Below are 19,255 nucleotides of genomic sequence, written 5' to 3'. Positions count from 1 at the left end.
ACTGGCACAAAGTAAAAAGATTTCTGCTTGCAAAATACTTGTAAAGTACATTGTAAACGCACTTTTCAAATAATTTGCTAAACACTGGAAGAAGAGACACTGGTCTGTAGTTTTTGGTAATGCTTTTGTCCCCCTTTTTATAAACAGGAACAATATTGCCTTTCTTCCATTGGGAATATGTATACCCGAGTTTACCTAGGAACAAGTCTGCATACGCTGGTGCTGCCCTTGTCCCCATTGCGGTACCCCATTGTTGTTTGTATAATGTGTCCTCGAATAGGAAAAAGTTATTCTGTAGGACAAAAAGAAAACGTGTTTTAAGAATGGTTTTGTTTGGGGTGAATGACGGTACTTCTTGACGATGTTTTCTATATAATGTAGACATGCGTCAATCCCGTCCTCGTGAGGTATATTGGTATAAAGTGAAACTACATCAACCGATACAAGGAAGTGTCTTTTTTCAAGTGTTTTAGTCTAGTATCCCCAAACATTTCTTTCATGAAATCGTTGGAGTCTTTAATATGAGGTCTCAATTTTGCACATAAGGGTTGAATGCAGTGTGTTAGAAATTCTGATTTATTCTCTGTGAGTGAGTTTACCGAGGACACGATCGGTCTCCCGGGAATATTTTGTTTGTGAATTTTTGAAAGGATGTAAAAAATCATATGTATTTTTATCAACCTTGTACGAGTAAAGAATTGTTAAAAGAAATGATTCTATGTCCTTTTATAAATCTTTGAGTGGGTTAGATTCGACTATTTCATAGGATACTTGATTCTTTAATTGATTCATGACCTTAGCCTTATAGTTTCTCTGTCAAGGATTACAATGGCACCACCTTTGTCAGCCTTTTTGATAATAATATTTTTCCCTTTTTTCAATAATTTCAATGCTTTTTGTTTGCACAGGGTTTAGATTATTTGTGTTGGTAAGGAATCTCTTAGATTCTATATATTTAATAATTTCATTTCTTGTTTTCCAGAAAAAAACCTTCAGAGATTTGTTATTAGGAGGGGTTGCTTTCCAATTACTTTTTCTGTACAAGTGTTTCAATCCTGCCCGTTTATGATTATTACAATTATTGCCAAAGAAATGAACAATGGACATCTTATTAAAAAGTTGCTCAAGTGCAGATAAAATTAGAGATTTTACGTCCATTTTAGTAGGTGTAGGGTGTTGTTACTAAAAGAGGTAACGAGTGGTAACGATGTGGGAACGAGTGGGAACGAGGTGGGAACCAGTTGAAAACGGTGGCCCTAAGGCTCCAAATTTAAATTTCTCGATTCTGGTGTTTTTGGAACAGATGCTGATGGCTCTTGAGGTTCTGCAGCAGGACCTGACAGATCTGGTGAATGTGCATTAGGAATTGGTGATTTAGGCGAATGTTATGATGTAGTTGATGGATCTGGTGAATGTGATGGTAAAGCTGGTTGTTTGGGCTAATGTTATGGCGGAGTTGATGATTCTGGTGAATATAATGCTGGTGTTGATGGATCTGACGAATCCAATGGTGGAGCTGGTGATTTTGGTGAATTTGCATCAGGAGTTGATGCATCTGGTTAATGTACAGCAGGAATTGGTGGTTCTGGTGAATGTACAGCAGGAGGTAGTGGTTCTGGTGAATGTACAGCAGGAGTTGGTGGTTCTGGTGAATGTGCAGCAGGAGTTGGTGGTTCTGGTGAATATTCATCAGGAGTGGGTGGTTCTGGTGAATGTGCAGCAGGAGTTGGTGGTTCTTGTGAATGTGCAGCAGGAGTTGTTGATTCTGGTGAATGTTCAGCAGGAGTTGTTGATTCTGGCGAATGTGCAGCGGAAGCTGGTAATTCTGGTGAATGCAATGGTGGAGTTGATGGTTCTAGTAAATGTACATCAGGAGATGGTGGTTCTGGTGAACGTAATGGTGGAGTTAGTGATTCTGGTGAATGTACAGCAGGAGTTGGTGATTCTGGTGAATGCAATGGTAGAGTTGGTTGTTTTGGTGAATGCAATGGTAGAGTTGATGGTTCTGGTGAATGTAATGGTAAAGTTTGGTTCTTTTGGTGAATGCAATGATGGAGTTGATGGTTTTGGTGAATTTGCATCAGGCTTTGATGCTTCTGGTGGATGTGGTTTTGGTGCATGCAATGGTGGAGTTGATAGTTTTGGTGAATGTGTAACAGGAGTTGTTGATTCTGGTGAACGTGCATTAGGAAATGTTGGTTCTGAGGAGTATGATAGTGGAGTTGATGGATCTAGTGAATGTGATGGTGGCATTGATGGTTCTGGTGAATTTGATGGTGGCATTGATGGTTAAATGTGCTGCATGATTTGATGGTTCTGGTGACTGTGATGGTTAAGTTGATCGTTCTGGTGAATTTGATAGTGGCATTGATGGTTGTGGTGAATGTGCTTTAGGAGTTAAGTTTTGGTGAATTTGCAGCAATATACTGATAAATTGTTATTGAGATGTTATTCATGGATGTAATAACAACACGTTCATTAACTAGCGAAAAATTTCAGATTCACCATAACTGTATTTTCATTACATCCATGAATGACATCTCAATAACAATTTATCAAAATATTAACTCCTGCTGCAAATTCAGCAAAACTATCAACTCCTACAACCATTCATCACAACCTTCAATGCCGGTATCAAATTCACCAGAACCATCAATGCCAACATCAAATTCTGCAGCACATTAACCAGAACCATCAACTCCTGATGCACATTCACCAGAACCACCAACTCCTGCTGAACATTCACCAGAAGCATAAACTACTGCTAAACCAAACTCCAACTACTGCTGCCATTCACCAAACCACAACTCCACCATTGCATTCACCAAAACAACCCCACACATTCCATCACACAAATCAACACTCATTGGATTCATCAATCCATCAACACCAGTATTTTTTCACAAGAATCACCAACATTCCCCAGAATCGCCAACTCCTGATGCAACCTCCAAACCATCAACTTAGATGTCACATTCACCAGAACCATCAATTCCACCATTTCATTCACCCAAACAACCAACTTCACCATCACATTCACCAGATCCATCAACTCCACCATAACATTCGGCTAAATCTCCAATTCCTACTGCACATTCATCAGATCTGCCAGGTCCTACTGCAGAACCTCAAGAACCATCAGCATCTGTTGCAAAAACACCAGAATCGAGAAATTTAAAGTTGGAGACTTAGGGCCACCGTTTTCAACTGGTTACCACTGGTTACCTCGTTACCACATCGTTACCACTCGTTACCACCTCATTACCACTCGTTACCACATCGTTACTACTCGCTACCACATCGTTACCACTCGTTACTTCTTTTAGTAACAACGGGTGTAGGGACAAAAGTCAAACCTTTCTCTAATACTTCTATGTCAGTTTTTCTGAGTTTGAATTTTTTGAGAGGTTTATGATATTGTCTTTATGACTCAGATTTTTTGAGATATGGCTAAAGTTTTTCCAGTTTCTGTAGTTTTGAAACTACATTCAGCCAAATAATCCTTGGGATCATTAACAATTGTACAACTTTTTGGTTCACTTTCACTTTTAAATGTTGTTCCTAGGGAAAATATTTACATCGCTTTTACCAACATGAATCTAGCGTCATATTCACTTTCAATAGCCATAAATTGGACCAGCAATATCATTTATTTATTTTGCAATATATTTCGATACTTTTGTATCATCATCAGGCTAAAAACATAATAAAATAAACAGTTAAAAACAGTTTAAAAAAATAATATTTTCATCATAACATACACATATACAAGCTCTATCAACACATAAATATTCAATCAATATTTACAAGTCAGAAAATACAAAATTGCTAACTCCCTAGAGAGGAAAATTCAAAATTTAATTACTAACGCACGTGATGGATATTCGTCTTTTGTATTAAGGCTAGCCAACCATTAGCTAGATGTGGTGCAGGTGGACTTCCCATTGCAAGTCCGTCGATTTGTCGGAAGTACCCTTCATTGGTTTGCATAACCACGTTGGAGCTGCAAATTTTCAAAAGTACAACAAAAGTTCAACAAAAAATCAAATATTCACTTTCGACAGATTCAAATCGAAAGTGGTAGCATAGCCAACCTAGACCGAATGGCACGTGACCCAAACATAGTGTTGACAATATATATACTCAATGGCGACCTTTTACAGAAAAAATCAAGTTCGTATCGTCCCTCACATGACTAAAGGTTCAATCTCAAAATCGCATTTTGAGAAAATCGCATTTGAAAATGAAGACAGTAAATGTGTAATTTCTCCTCAAACCAAAAAGATCAATCCAAGCCTTTTATAAGAGGGAAAGTTGAGTAGGAAAGGGTTGTTTTGAAGCAAAAAAATAATTTTTCTACTAATCAGATTTTGGGAACTAGGTTCGAATCTATAGATTGGCCCTTATAACGCCTTATGACTTAAAAGAAATTTGAGATTGGTCTTTTTGATAGGAAATGGAAACTGTTATCTCTTGCAAAATAAAGAAAGTAATGAAATATCTAAAAGTAAGTAATTGAATAGTATAAAAAAAATATATCTATATATTAATAGCGGTATTCTGTATGTCGTTTTGTTTGTCTGTCTGTTAACCTTTCGTTTTCGCACGCAATGTTTTTGTTCTTCCAAAGGATAACTTTTAGTTCTTGCTCCACAAATTTGTTTAACGATATTCGTGCCGTTTTATAAAGACTTTATTTTGATTGATAGATTAGACTTTTTCTTTTTTTTTTCTTTCTTTTCTTTTGTTTTATGTTTTCGAATGTAATTAACGACCTTATTTGATTTGAGACATTTTCAAGCAAGCTATTCTCCAATTCCTCAGACCCAGTGCTAACTCAGTTTTCAGAGCTAGTGACAACGATGGCGTAGTTCTCCTTAACCGATTAAGGGTTGGTTTCAGTCATCTTCGTGAGCATAAGTTCAGACATAATTTTGCAGACACAGTTGACCCCTTTTGCAACTGTCGACAAAATTCAGTAGAAACAACGCAACATTTTCTAATGCATTGCTCTGATTACGACAGACTTGCGATGTTCGACAGGCTTCTTCAACTTGACATAACCTTGTTTCTATTTAATCCCAAAACATTGTGTAGAATACTTCTTTATGGCGACCCCGACTTTAGCATTGTCCAAAATCATGATATATTGAGCATAACGATCAAATTTATCTGTGATACAAGTCGTTTTGGGGGACCGTTATTTTAGTCTTTTACTCTAACTGCTCTCCTAGCTCTTTTTGTTTTGTTTTTTCATTTCTGTTAGTATTTATCCTCTGTAGTTAGTTTTTATTTTTCCATTTATTAGTTTATTTATTAATTTATTGTTAGCTTAGTTTGGGTTCCTTCCTCCTGGCGGTATGATCTGGTGGTCCTTTCGCGGGAGGTTAGGAACCTTTAGTTTTGTACTATTTGTTCGTGTTACCTATACTATAGATAAAAAAAAAAAAAAAAAAAAAAAAAAACTTGTAAATTGATGTTCCAATTTCATTACTTCCACGTTTGCCCTCACTTTCATCCCATATGAAACAGTTTCCTTTCTTTATCACCAGATTGAACATTGTGGAATTGTACGTACATAGTTTTCTCATATAGAATATTGTACTGACTTTGTCACATGTACCCACATGGTGTATACAGTGCTGCTTCAAGATCAAAATTAAAAACCAGTAAGTGGGGATTTTCTTTTCCCTTTGTTTTATATTCTTCCTTCAAGGTTATGACATCTTTGTTGCTTTTAACATGGAGGTTGTGAGATTCTTTTAATTCTTCCTTTCCTTCAGGACTACTTCTGTTAAATTATGTGCAGATTTTACATTGATCTTTTTTTGGTTTTTGGATTTTAAGGTTTAGTTCTTTGAAGATTTGTTGTTATTTTGTATAACTGATTGGATCAGTTATTCCGTCTTCTTTGCATTTATTCAGGTAAAGTTTATCCATTTTGCCGACAGTCAATTTGGAAAAATTTGTTGTATCTTCGATGTATTTCTTCGTACTTTTCTTTCGTACATAATGGGATTCAACTTTTGGAAATGAGTTTAAATGGTGCACTGCTGTTTCGCGTCTCTCATCTGTTAGCTTATGCTTTGGTTGATGTTTGCCTCTGGCGTCTTGCTTACTAAAACCTTCAGTAGCGTGTTCTCTTGTGTACCGAACAAACTTTCTAGTTACTTGAAGGGTTGAGAAAAAAACTTTAGCACATACTCCAATCTTATCCCCTGCTGTTCCAGAAAGATAGTAGAGTGGAGTTTGTTTTCTTCTGGAATCTCCTCCTTTGTGTGTTGTTCTTTGTTTTGGAGCGTTGGTCGACGTTGTGGAAATGATGAACTGCCTTCTTACATTGTCAGATTCAAGGCTACAAAAGTTTTCATAAATCTTTTGTCGCTCTTCTTCAGTTACATTTTTCTTCACATTTGTTTTTACATTTACATTGCAGCCATTCCATTTTCTTTCGTGCTGGGACAGTTTTTCCTTTGCTAGTTTGGTACTCTTTACCTGCCAATTTTCTTCGAGCTTCCTTTTGTTCACTTTCCCACGCTTTCGTGTTTCCTTAGGGCTTGTCTCAGGCTGGCTTTGGGATAAATTTTTCCACTCATGGTAAACTTTGTCATTTTTGTAATGACATTCACCATCACTACAAGTCGAAATGCAACCCAGATCAAAATGAACTTTATACCCATTTAGAACATCTTTGGGTATAAATTTCTACAAGGCAGCCTATGGTCTTCTCGGTGTCACCTGAAACAATAGAGCGAGGGAGCTTAATGAAAGACAAAAAACTTATGCTCCTTAAACAGATAACAATTCTGTCACAAACATAAAATCGAAATTGTAGACTTGTTGTGTAAACTATCTTGAATGTGTGTTGCGTAAATGTTGTATGTAAGTGGTGTATGTGTGTGCACCTAAAATGGTCAATGGTAAGATAAAGAATGTTTTCCTTTGTATGAAATGATTGCAGTGCAAGTATGACCACAAATTTGGACCACAAGTTAATTTTGAATTTGATTTTTACAAAGCCAAAAAAGACAATATTGATTAACAGTATACAAACCTTTAATTCTGTATTTTTTAAATCCCACGCAATAAATATTCCAACAACATGGATATCTTTGTCAAATTGCTCCCATTTTGATGCATTTATTAAAGACACTATTTCAAATTTCCGTTCTATTCCCTGTAATGGTGTGTTGTGGACAACTTCAGCTCCCTGTATCAGTTTTTCAACAAACAGCTTAAGATTCCCATGGAGAAGGTGATAAAGCCTATTGTCTACAACATCCTGTAAAATGAGTATTTTCTCAAATTAAATTTCTGATGTTTTGATAGTAAGATAGTAAGATCGATCTGTGAGGATACCGAAAGAAATGAAGAAATGCTTTTGTGCACAAAAGATCAATTAAAGTAATTTTTACCTCTGCTTCATCATCATCATCATCATCTTCACTACTACTACTGCTGTTGCTTGATTCCTCTGTTTTTTCCCAATCCCCATCATTTTCATCATCAATATCTTCATTGCTATCAGAAGAGCTTTCGCCGATTCTAAACCATTGCCTGCTTTATCAGTGTTATTGCATGTCCCACCAACCTGCTTAATTTTTGCTTCACCTACGAGTTTTAGTTCCGACTTTTTGACAGATGATTTACTACCATCATCAAACAAAACTTTACAGGATTGAGAACAGACTGTCAGTATAATTGCAAACACTTCCTTGCAGGTTGCTGAGAAGCGATCTTCTGGTGCCATTCTAATATCATCAAAATAACTTGCATCAATCGATACTCTTTCTCCAGCCACAAAATCTTGTCTGTTTCTAAGCTTAGCAATATCTGCAGCCATTTTTCTATATATATTCTCCTTTTTAACTTATATAAACCAGCTGCGCAGGAAGGTCAGCCAAAAAGGATAATATAGATATAAATATTCTTGAGATATCTTGAGGTCATTTGAGTTAGAATTTTTTCATAAATCGAACATGTTTTACTGTCTTATTACATTAGCTAACCAGGCCTAATAACTCTCTATTACTTGCTTTGCATTCGAATAATGGAGACTTTAAACTGTATTATTTTTATTTTTATTTATTTCATATGGATGTCAAATTTCTATAATCAATGACGAAATGCGTAAAGAATGTTCAATCATGGTACACGATTTCATAAAATTTCTCTTCGAAACAAGAGTTTTAGAAATATATGGCTTTAATAAAACTATTTTATTTTATAGTTGAGTTATTTTATAAAATATTTTTCAGAGGGGTGACTTTCCATGTGTACTTTTTCCAACCGATGCCGTGCGATGCTAAGTTTCGAAATTTTTTTCATACACACATTTTCTTTTTTTTATAAGCAACTCCAATTTTCGAGTCAGGCCTTGAGTTGGTAACAGCTAAGGATTTTTTGAAATCCAGGCCCAAAGTTGCTTGTAAGGCGACAGATTGCTTTAAAATTTTCTAGTTTAAGATGGGTGAAAAGCACATTTTTGCATTTTCAACAATTTTTCAATTTTAAATGGACAGTAGAGCTATTTTTCGAAGATTTGCAAAGGCTTTTATTTAAAGTCGTGTCAAAGTTATTTTTTATTGCTGATTTGGATTCGAGGCCTCAAGGTTGCTAAGCAAGTCGCTTATTTTTTGGGCCATTTTGAGGCCTGAGCCCTTAGCAACTCAGCAACTCGGCTGTTTATAATAAAATGTGTACTTTTTATATGAAGATTTGTCATAACTATATAGAATGCAGTATTTGTTTCTATCTTATTTTTATATTTATAGAAGTAATTGTTTTCCATTGGAAGAAATTGAAAAATTGAAATCGTCAATTTATCGATAAGTTTTTCTTTCCATGATGATCTAAAACTTTTCTTACGTTTGTTTCTATTTCTCTAAAAACGTTGTTTTTATTGCAGGTATACAAGGCAGCATTTACTAAAATTTGACTCTATTTTGTCCCTTTTACGTTTTCTTGTTATAAGAGTCTACTCTACTTAATAAGAATATTTATAACGGGGCTTGTGAAAAAGTTAAAAAATGTCCTTTTAATTAAGTATTGAGGTGTTGTTCCCGACCCATTGACTTGCTTTGAGTAAAGTCCGAAAAGTGTTCTCCGTACCGATAGTATGTGGACAGACTGAACCATTAACATTGAAAGGACTTCTAGAAGAGTAACGAATTAGGCTGGTCATTATGTGACTTGGATGAGAGCCGGTACCTTGAACACATTCAGAATGCGAACTAGATTTTAACACGCCTGAACATTTATAGTAAGAAATTCGCTTGTGGTTAAGTATATTGACGCGACGAACGAGAAATGCTTAGGCTAGTGTAGTGAGTTTCAACCAATCACGTTGCGTATTTTCACTAGCCTATATTTATAATATTTTTTGCTGTTTTTCGTCGTCTCGGCGTCTTTGAAAACAAAAACAAACTGTGCGATGTGGTAGCGAATTGCCCCTTTAACCTCACTAATAATAACGTGTGCAGGGTTTCCTCTACACATCATCGCTTTTGGGGGTTTGCTCTGACGAATGTCAATACGGTGCGAGTTTATTAAGTACATGTAAACGGGCCCTTAATCAAAGACGGCACGAAGGCATAGAGATCTTAAATTCATGATATTCATGACGTAATCTTTTATACGGAAGCACCCGAGATAACTCGGAACTAGTGGCAAAATAACAAAAGACTAGTGGCAAATTTTGCCACTAGCTCCGGGTTATCTCGGTTGCTTCCGTATAAAAGATTACGTCATGAATATCATCTTAAATAAACCCTAGAGTCGGCATTTCGTCAGATTTTGATGGAAGTTATTTTCGATTTCCTCGGTCACATCGGTTGAGGAGGAAGATGACAAAAACTGCCATCATAGATTTTAGCCGGGCCGAGGTTGAGATCATTGAGTTTCAAGCCCGAAGGGCTAGAGGTCAATCTCCTTGGTAGGATTTGAAGCCAACAAATCCTACCAAAGTTGCGCGGCCTCGAGCGACCCGCCTGGTTTTTACACAAATGACAGATTGAAACTAAAATTTACCGCTTGATTTTGAAAAATATATCACTCAAAAACAAAGGAATTGCTAGATTCAATCCGTCATCAAAAATACGGCGCATATTTTAAGGCTTCACTTTTCCTTGCCTAAGAAAGGTTAAAGATTGACCTCTAGCCCTTCGGGCTTGAAACTCAATGGTTGAGATAGCGACTCTGTCTGAGTTATCGACCGCCGGAGGCGGTTTCTTTCATAGTGGTACGCTAATCTCGTTTTGCCTTGGCTCATTACTTTGTCTACCATTTTCGTTCGGTTTTTTTAACTATATTACCCAGGTGTTTCTCTTTTTTTCGCTGAATGTCTTTTATTCGGAAATGAATAATCGAGACATGAAAAATGACTATATTGTAATCTGTTTTCAATGAATAATCTAGAATGTACTGGAGATGACATGTTTATCTGGTACATGACATGTAAGCGTTAATAATGTGCGCGCGCTCTTTCGCGAGCGTGATGCGTGATTGCGTGATGGAAGGCGGTCGTTTCAGTGTGGTTTACATCCACACTGTGACCTAGTATATAGCTCTGTGCACGTAAGTTTTCTTCGGCTGTGTATAGAGGGTTTAAAATATTATAACAAATATGGTAGAGATAGTTGTAAGTGGTATTTGTTTTGACTCAAAATTGCAAGCTCTAATTGGAAGCTATCTGTTAATTTTAAGACAAAAGATACAGTAAATAAATTTTTGTTTTGGCAAACGTTAAGGTCTTGGATTTTTTTACAACTAAGCACACAGTGAATAATTTCCTCCAAAAAAGCTTAAAATCTGAACGTTAGAAGAATAGCAGTCTAAATGATAATGAGACTAAAAAAGGCAAATTGTGATATAAAGACTACTTCAACGATCAAAGCTTTCTGTTGGAAGAACTATCCATTGTGAGAACATGATGCATATCTATCAACTAAACTAATATCAAATAAAAACAAACAGTTTAGCAATGTTAAGTTTTTTATTGTGATTCATCAGAATCGTCCACTGCGTCAGCAGCTGCTAGTGCTGACCTCTCAACTTGGTCAACAATGAATGTCAATTTTGAATATTTCACTTTCACACGCATCCCAATTAGTTGTTTTAAAAATGAAATTTTGTTTGAAATGTCATCTGTGGTTAACACAACTATTTTTGAATTGACACAAGACAAATTTACTAAACCACTACTTGCTTTGACACTGAATTTAACTTCAGCTTTCTTAATCACATCTTCTTTTCCAGAGACTTTCGAACAAATACTGTTAGTGCAAATGAAAATATGTTCATTAAGATCTACAATACTTTTGCAATATGGGCAAATGTAAACAGGCTCTAGTGAAGACATGGTCACGTTTGAAATTGTTCCTGTTATTGATTCATAAGCTGAAGATTGAGAAACAATGTTGATTTCGGTGTCGGCGAGTGTCGTGATCACAGTTTGATCTGAGGCTTTGAATACCCTACGCCCACTAAATTTTGACACGGTAATTTCTGTCACTTCATAACATTTACTCAACTTGACAGTTTCGACATTTACTAATTTATCAAAGAATGTGAGCTGCTTTGGATCATTGACACTTGTGTCAATCACTTGACACGACATGATACGTAAGTTGTTGTGAGAAATGACAGGATCTATGTCAATTACTTTTACCTTCAGCGTAACTCTTGACCATAATGGCTTGTTTGTCAATGCTTCGGATATTGTACTGACGGGACGTAAAAATCGCTTCAATGGGAATTTTGGTTCGGCATCGTGCATGTTGGAGTATTCATCGAAATTGAAATCGTTTCCAGTACGCATATTTGCCAATAAAATACCTTTGTTGAGTTTTTTTTCCATGAGTGGACGTGTATCAATAGCCCATACAGCAACTCGTTTTTCAGTTAACTCTGTTGAGACTGTGATATCAAAAAATGAGGTTTGTTTACCATCCGCCGTCTTCGCAGGAGTCATCTTCATGGTGCTAATGTGAACAACATAACCCAGCAAATCTTCTCGTTTTCCATCTGAAACAAATAAGGACAAAGAATAAAAATCTCATATCATATAATGTGTTGAATACTGTAAATTTGGACCACATTCAGGTCAGGGAGGTCAACTTGTTGTGAATGAGATTTCTGAATTTATCTTGGGACCTGCAAGTTGTTTAAGTAATTTGCTATATCGAAATTGGAGAAGTTAAATCCATTTATATATTACAGAAAAAAGGGTCAAAGACATACCATCTTTCTTTTGCTTTTTCCTTGGTGTCCAAGGTGATGATGGAACCGATGAAGAAGCCATATCTTGATCTGAAAATAAAACATAAAAAACTGTTTTCACAAAGTGAAGTAAAGTAGAGTAACTGTGATGAATTCAGAAAATAAAGTGTGCATGAATGTAATGTATTAGAACGTATGAAAGTTAAATTTTTCAGTGTAAAATTTTAACTTTCAGTGTAAAATTTCAACTTTCAGTGTAAAATTTCAACATTTTTACCTTAACCTTTTTATGATAACCTGATCGAAGCACAGCAGAGTAGAAAGTGTTTGAAGAAGATACTGCGTATTAGATTAAATGAAGATTTCCTGGAAAAGGACCTACCTGGGTTTCACATACCATGTAAAATAGTATACGGTAGTAAATAAGTTTTTGATGGTAAGGCTAACCTAGGATTGATCAGTTGTCAAATTCTCCCAACTTTGATAGAATTTGGAGGCTGAAAAATCGATACTTTCGTTTAAAGTATTTGGGAGAAAACTATTCCAGCTCGTCTGATGTTGCCGTGATGAATTGCCAAATTCTCTCAACATGATTTGGCGCTCTTCACACTCATCGGGTAAAATGAGCGAAACGTTTTTCGATCGATAAAATAATCGGTTTTTATTCAATGCAGGTGTCTGCGCATCGGCTCAAATATGAATACAGTAAAACCTCTAATTAACGAACACTCTAAAAGGCGGACCCTCTGATTAGCGGACAATTTTTTCGCCAGAAATGGCCAAAACCCCTATTTTAGCTCTCCAATTAGCGGACATTGAATATCAAACGGATCATAGACGTCCAAAATCGACCCATTTAACGAATTGTATTTTAAATTTTGGTGTTATATTTCTAGATTTTCCTTTATTTGTTAAAAACTAAATTGTTGCGTTTTAATAACCTTTCTCTTGTTCTTCTATGGCCTAGTGTCTGCAGATAAGTACTTTAGACCACAATTTTGTATTTTCGACACCCTGGGATGGCCTAATTTCAAAATTGGAGCTCCGAGATCAAAAGTTTCTAAAAGGCGGACACTTATAATTAGCGGACACTAACCCCTTTCCCCGATGGTGTCCGCTAATTAGAGGTTCCACTGTATACCACCTTGAGACCGCGAAATACAATTTTGCCCATTTTTATCGAAAATCTTTAAATACACATTCTCATAGTAAAATTGCTAAATCAATGATCCAAGATCCCAAGATTCATACTTTTACTGAAAAGGTCTTACCTTGAAATAAACAACATTCTAGCGGCAGAAATTTTCATGATTATCATAGTTTTTCAAAAAGTCGAAATTTTCACGATTATAATGATTTTTTGGAGGTGGTTTTGAGCGATAGCATAAAGATAAGTAAAGATGCTGGAGAAGAAGCGACTTTAGAGCGGGAAACAGTCCTACCAAACAGTCCAGTGTGTAGGAATTCCCAGCGTGTATTGCGAAAACCGTCTGAACTGAAAACCTTAAAATAAAATGGAATCAACATCAACAGCAACAGCAACATCTAGCACCGTTGAAGGTAAGACACTTATATGAATGCATGTTGAAATATGCTAAACTGCAAGCTTGTGTATTTAGAATAATTTCTATTTCTATTTCTATAAATTCACAGAGTATATACGTATATCCTTCCTATTTAACTGACTCCTTCCGCCTCCCATATCATATCACCAGCCAAACAAATGTAGATAGGGTATGGCTAGTAGTGATAGTAGTACCAGTCTGGAAAGAAGGGCAATGTTACGCCGGAGCTGGGCCAACTTAACTGGAAAAAGTTGAAGGCAGCAGATCTCAAATCTCAAATCTGTGCCGGGCACAAGCCGCATTTTCCAGACTGGTAGTAGTAGTAGATTTACCCTTGCCTTCACTGTCACTGAACTAGTGTGGGGGGAAAAACAAGTGACTTTCCATACGAAATTGCTTCGTTGATGGTTGATGGCCGAACTCTGCATTATAGTTCTCTGACTCTAACGCGAATAATCTGTTTAGTTCCTTTGATAACAGTACGGCTCTAAAACTTCAGACAAAATATACAGAAAATATATTGGACTTTGTACCCAATGCTGCACTTTTGATTTCACCTAATAATGCTAAATAAATATAACCCACAAAAGCAGGTCAAAATAGAGTTTATTGAAGTTTGCAAAAAAATGCATCAAAGAAAATCTTTTAAATTTAGCAGTATTTGGATCAAACTAAAAAATACATCTATTTTTCCAATATTTTTTGCAAATGTTCCAGAAATGAAAATTAAAAGGACTATTAGGACTTGCAAAGTCTTCACTTGAGATGATTATTGAGAGATTAAAATTGTCCATCCGAGAGGGTGATCGTGGGCGTTCAGGAGGGTGGACTTTTTAAACTGGGGCTAGACCCCGATCCGCTCATGTTTATTTTAAATAGTAGAAGTTAGCTGTGACAGAACATTTCAGATGGAAGTTGTTTGAATGTTTATAAGATTCTTGACAGAAATTATTTTGTTGGATTGTCCAAATGATGACAGTGACGTTATTAATTTTGTTCCATCTGACAAATCGATGTTTGTGAGTGCACTTTACTGTTTTGATTTCTCTTGAACATGCACATTCTGGTTTTCATGATGCTCTTTTATAGTTTTAGAACTAAACTGGATGATCAGTATGAATGATCAGTAATATTGATAAAAATCTATACTAAAAAAAAACAATGCTATAATCAATATTCACAGTTTTTTGACTCCAAATAGCTATCAATTATTGATTCTAATTGATAATGAATCCATCGTCATCGATTAATGTCAATTTAGCTATCGACTGTAATCAATATAACCGCCTGGCTAGTGATTGATTAGTCATCAACTAGCTTTTAAAGGATATTGAATGGTGATGACTCATAAATTATCGATAACTTATTGCTTTTTTGACAATCAGTTTGGCAAATAATTTTACTTCAGTTTATATATTTGAGATTTAAAATATTTCAATCAACTGGTAGAGCAAGAACGGGGAGTAGATTGTTCCGGCAGACCACCCGATCTTTACGCTGCGATCGCTACACAACCAATAATCCTTTAATAGTCTTTTAACTGTTTTAATCGGTAGCAAGGAAATGGTGAATTTGTAGATTTAAAGATACTTTTTAAGGGGTATTTTCCATTATTGAGACACCCCTGAAGGGTTATGTACGTGAATTGAATGTTAAAGAGATGTTATAATGATGTTATGTCTTACCTACTATACTAAATTATACAAAGTCTTAATATGCTACCCTTAAATTTGACTGTACTATTTGTATCAAACTCCAAAAAAATTTACAAGCTAAGAGATTTGATATCTACTGGCTAGGTAGAAATTTGAAGAAATAATCTTGCATGGAAAAGGTTAGGAAAATTTTTTAAATCCTCGGGTCAAAAGTTAGAGTAGAAATTATTAATTATTCTTTTTGAGGTTTCTTTAATAGCTTCCTCTTTTCACACAATTTTTCCCCTTTTTCATTTGAATATAAACGTTAGCATTAAAGTGTATCCCGATTGGACAACAATGCTGAATTAATCAATGATAACTATCACAAGATGATCTCAATCTGGTTGGATTGAAACAGATTGTATATATCGTACACAATTTATTGACAGAAATCTCAATCAAACAGCTAAATTCTAGGCAATATTTGATTGGTTCGATTGACTTTTTAGGGTTCGATCTGGCTTGATACAAGCAAATTTTGCAACATAATCAAATTTATGAAAAGTGTTTTACTGCTTATTGGATTAGGCATTGGAAAAAAATATCCATCATTTTGAGGAGTAGGACTGTCTGGTATGAAATGGTTGATCGGCTGTTGATGGACTTTTGCAGAATTGCAAAACATTAAGATAGAAAAGATAACCAATTTCATCCTACATTTTTTCCTGGGGGCTTTGGACTTTCAGAAAATCCCCAAAAGAGAGGACTGAACTTTTGGGGAATTTCCTGGGGTGAAGTAAAAGGGATCCCCTTTTCTTTTATGTTTTTATTTCATTTTAACCCATAATATTTAGGTATTTAGATACCTCATAATTAATGTATCTTTAAAAAAAGGAGCAAAGATTTTTAAGCATTCATTAAACTTTAAATGTATGACAACAGTCTTTCATGGATAAACCTGAGGAAGGAGTGATTGACATTTTGCAGAAATGTTGTGGTTAATGCTCTAAGAAGGTTCCAAATGAATTACTGAAGCTCCAACTAATGTTAGCAGTCTTATGAGTTGAAAATGTCTAATGCTTAGAGAGCTGCACATTTTGAGGCTAGTTGTTTTCATGTTTGTTCACATTTTTCGGTTTGGTCTCATAGTGCCCCCTCCCCCTCTGCAACCCCTTGGATTCAGGGTGGATGGGTTTTGAGGCCAAAGGGTTTTTTTTGAAGCTAGGGTGGTGAAAAACGAGGAGGGGGATGGAATATTTTGATTGTAGGCATGGGGGAACATCCTGAAAGACACTATGGGTCTGCTTTTTGCAAACCTTTTCTATTTATTTTTTTCATTCATTGTAGTACTTTTTCAATGTTCAGCTGAAATAAAAGCACTGTCATAATCCAATTCAATATCTAGTTTGTTTTATTTACTATTTTTTTACACTTTTACATCATTTCAGATAAAAGAGTCCTTAGAATAGTAAGCTGATTTAATTTTAAAATTCGAACAAGAAAAGTGTATCTTGTATATCGTTCCTGATCCTGTTGTATTTTTAGAGATAATAAAATTCTTTCAATTTGCTATTTCATGCTCTCTTGTTTAAGAAAAAGATCAGAATTGGTCTAATCTTTAGGAATAACTTTTATAGTTAATTAAGGGGTCCACACAATTGGCTTGGGGAGTCGGGAAGACTCGTTTTATGTGGGATCAAGCATTCAGAATATTAGGTAGGGTTTCAGATAATGCTGCTCATTCTTTCGGTGGGACCTAGAACCCACTGTGACTACATAGATTACAAATTTGTTTGTCCAAGAAAGTTATTGCCACTTCAGCTGGCCTTTTATGGCCAAAATATTGACCTTAGCTAAATGTTACTGTTTTGTTTTGACTTACACGCTTTTTTATAATTTTTTTTTAAGAACACGAGGCTGAAATTTGGCTAAAACCTAAGAACAAATTAAGAACAATCTGAGCTTTAGATTTCAGAAATTATAACAGATTTTAAACCAATTTTAAGTTCTTAAAGTAAATAAATTTTATTTTACAGAGATGACGATGGACATGAATTTACTGACATTTGTGCTGACAATATACTGACTGAATTGACATGAACAAAACGGACTGGAAAAACTGACTGTCATTATATTAACTAGTATTTTTTTAAGTAAGTCATTCTAAAACATAATACAGAATTACAGTACAGTATTTTATTTTCCATATTAAAAAAAAGAAATTATCTAGTCTAATAAATTGCAACTGAGGTTAACTTTATTTTTCCTAGGTGCCGTAAAAAATCAAGCAAATGGCTTGAAACGAAAAGCCTTGAAAAAGCAAGACCTTAAGCACGAAAAAAAAATGAAGGTATAAAGCAAAATCTAAAATACATAAAATTCGTAGGAATTAATTAAATACCCTACTGTTGTGAAATGTTAATGATAAACCTTTTATTTTATCATCAGAAATGCAGTGAGAAGCTGCGAAGCACTAAATGAAGTGGCTAGCAAATACTGTTCCACTTGTGGAGAGGCAATTTTGCGCAAAGGCAAGACGCTTGATAAATGGGTGACCGGGGGTGAAGTCGACCCTACCATGCAAAAAAAAATCATTTATGGAAGAGTAGGTTTTATTTAAAAAAATAGTACATTTTTTGGTTACCTTTTGTTACTATTATAAAAAATATCAAAGTTTAAAATAAAAGGAGCTCATCCGTACAATTGTTTATCGGCGATCCAAAAAATATCTGCAATCTGATTGGTTAAAAAGAGTACAATATATCTTGTATTTTACATGTACAAAATATAAATTGACGAAAAGATGTTGTTGCATTGTAGGGGTAGCAGCAATCTAACGTCACTTTGCTACAAAACTGCCCTGTGCTTTTTTTCCAACACAAAAAGTGTATTTTTTGAGTCAGTTATCAGACATTTGCTCTTACAATATGGAAATATTTAACTCGTTCCGGACTTTCCGTATATGTACGAAATATTGTACGGAAAAATCTCGGAACTCGTAAAATATTTGTCATATTGTACTCGCAACTGTCCGATAACTATTACATACTTATTAGATTTTTTTTCTCAAATTTATAGCTTCTCAATCTGCATGAAAAAGAAAAGTACAATGCAATTTGTATTTTAATCCATAAGCCTGAGAAATATGTGACAATGGAGAGTTATTGTACGCCTGGATTTGCTGAGGAATTCTTCCACACTGAGTCAAATGTTAAAGGGAAGAAAAACATGGGGGAAATGATAAAGAGTGTGGTTAAGACGGCTTTTAAAGGCTAGTTGATATTTTGTTTTTACTACTTTAGTTACATCGAAAAATAATCTTGATTATATCTGACCAACATCTCTGCATACCTTGTTTTCTAATTCATTGCAGATTAATCATATCTAGACTTTTGAGCATTCGTTTTCCACTTTCAATCAAGATACATTAGGTCATTCTTTAAAGCCCCAATTCGTTGACAAAAAATAAATGACGGGAAACATGAAATTCTAGAAAAGTATCATGTCTAGTTGTTATTATGATTATGAAATAAAATATTCAGGATACCTTGAAGAACAAGAACGAGAAAACACACCGACTGCTGGTCCAACAAACGTCGTCGTTTCTGATGCTGGTTCAACAGACGTCGTTGTTCCTCCGTCTGGTTCAACAGACCTTGTTCCTCCTGCTTTTCCAACAGACGTCATTATCCCTCCTGCCGGTTCAACAGACGTCATTGTTCCTCCTGCCAGTTCAATAGACGTCGTTGTTCCTCCTGTCGGTTCAACAGACGTTGTTCCTCCTGCCGGTTCAACAGACGTCGTTATTCCTCCTGCCGGTTCAACAGACGTCGT

General features: G+C 35.5%; 1 protein-coding gene across 1 annotated transcript; it reads right to left on the bottom strand.

Annotated features, from left to right (window-relative positions):
• Positions 1 to 10,993: 10,993 nt before the first annotated feature.
• LOC136814024 (uncharacterized) lies at positions 10,994 to 12,537 on the bottom strand. The gene is made up of 3 exons (XM_067070531.1): positions 12,497 to 12,537; positions 12,241 to 12,309; positions 10,994 to 12,024 (listed from the first exon to the last, which is right to left on the bottom strand). Exons 2-3 carry the CDS (start codon positions 12,299 to 12,301, stop codon positions 10,994 to 10,996), a joined length of 1,092 nt encoding a protein of 363 aa, XP_066926632.1. The 5' UTR covers positions 12,302 to 12,309; positions 12,497 to 12,537.
• Positions 12,538 to 19,255: the final 6,718 nt, after the last annotated feature.

The sequence above is a fragment of the Clytia hemisphaerica genome, unplaced genomic scaffold, assembly GCF_902728285.1.
Source record: "Clytia hemisphaerica strain Z4C2 unplaced genomic scaffold, Clytia hemisphaerica genome assembly, whole genome shotgun sequence".
Classification (NCBI taxonomy): domain Eukaryota; kingdom Metazoa; phylum Cnidaria; class Hydrozoa; order Leptothecata; family Clytiidae; genus Clytia; species Clytia hemisphaerica.
Note: the sequence above shows the minus strand (reverse complement) of the source record. Positions and strands in the feature narration are given on the sequence as shown.

Bases quoted from the DNA above. Each gene is read 5' to 3' on its own strand.
- LOC136814024 (XM_067070531.1), bottom strand. From the start codon at position 12,301: ATGGCTTCTTCATCGGTTCCATCATCACCTTGGACACCAAGGAAAAAG. The intron at 12,025-12,240 runs GTATGTCTTTGA...TATTTGTTTCAG, and splicing joins GAAAAAGCAAAAGAAAGATG to ATGGAAAACGAGAAGATTTG.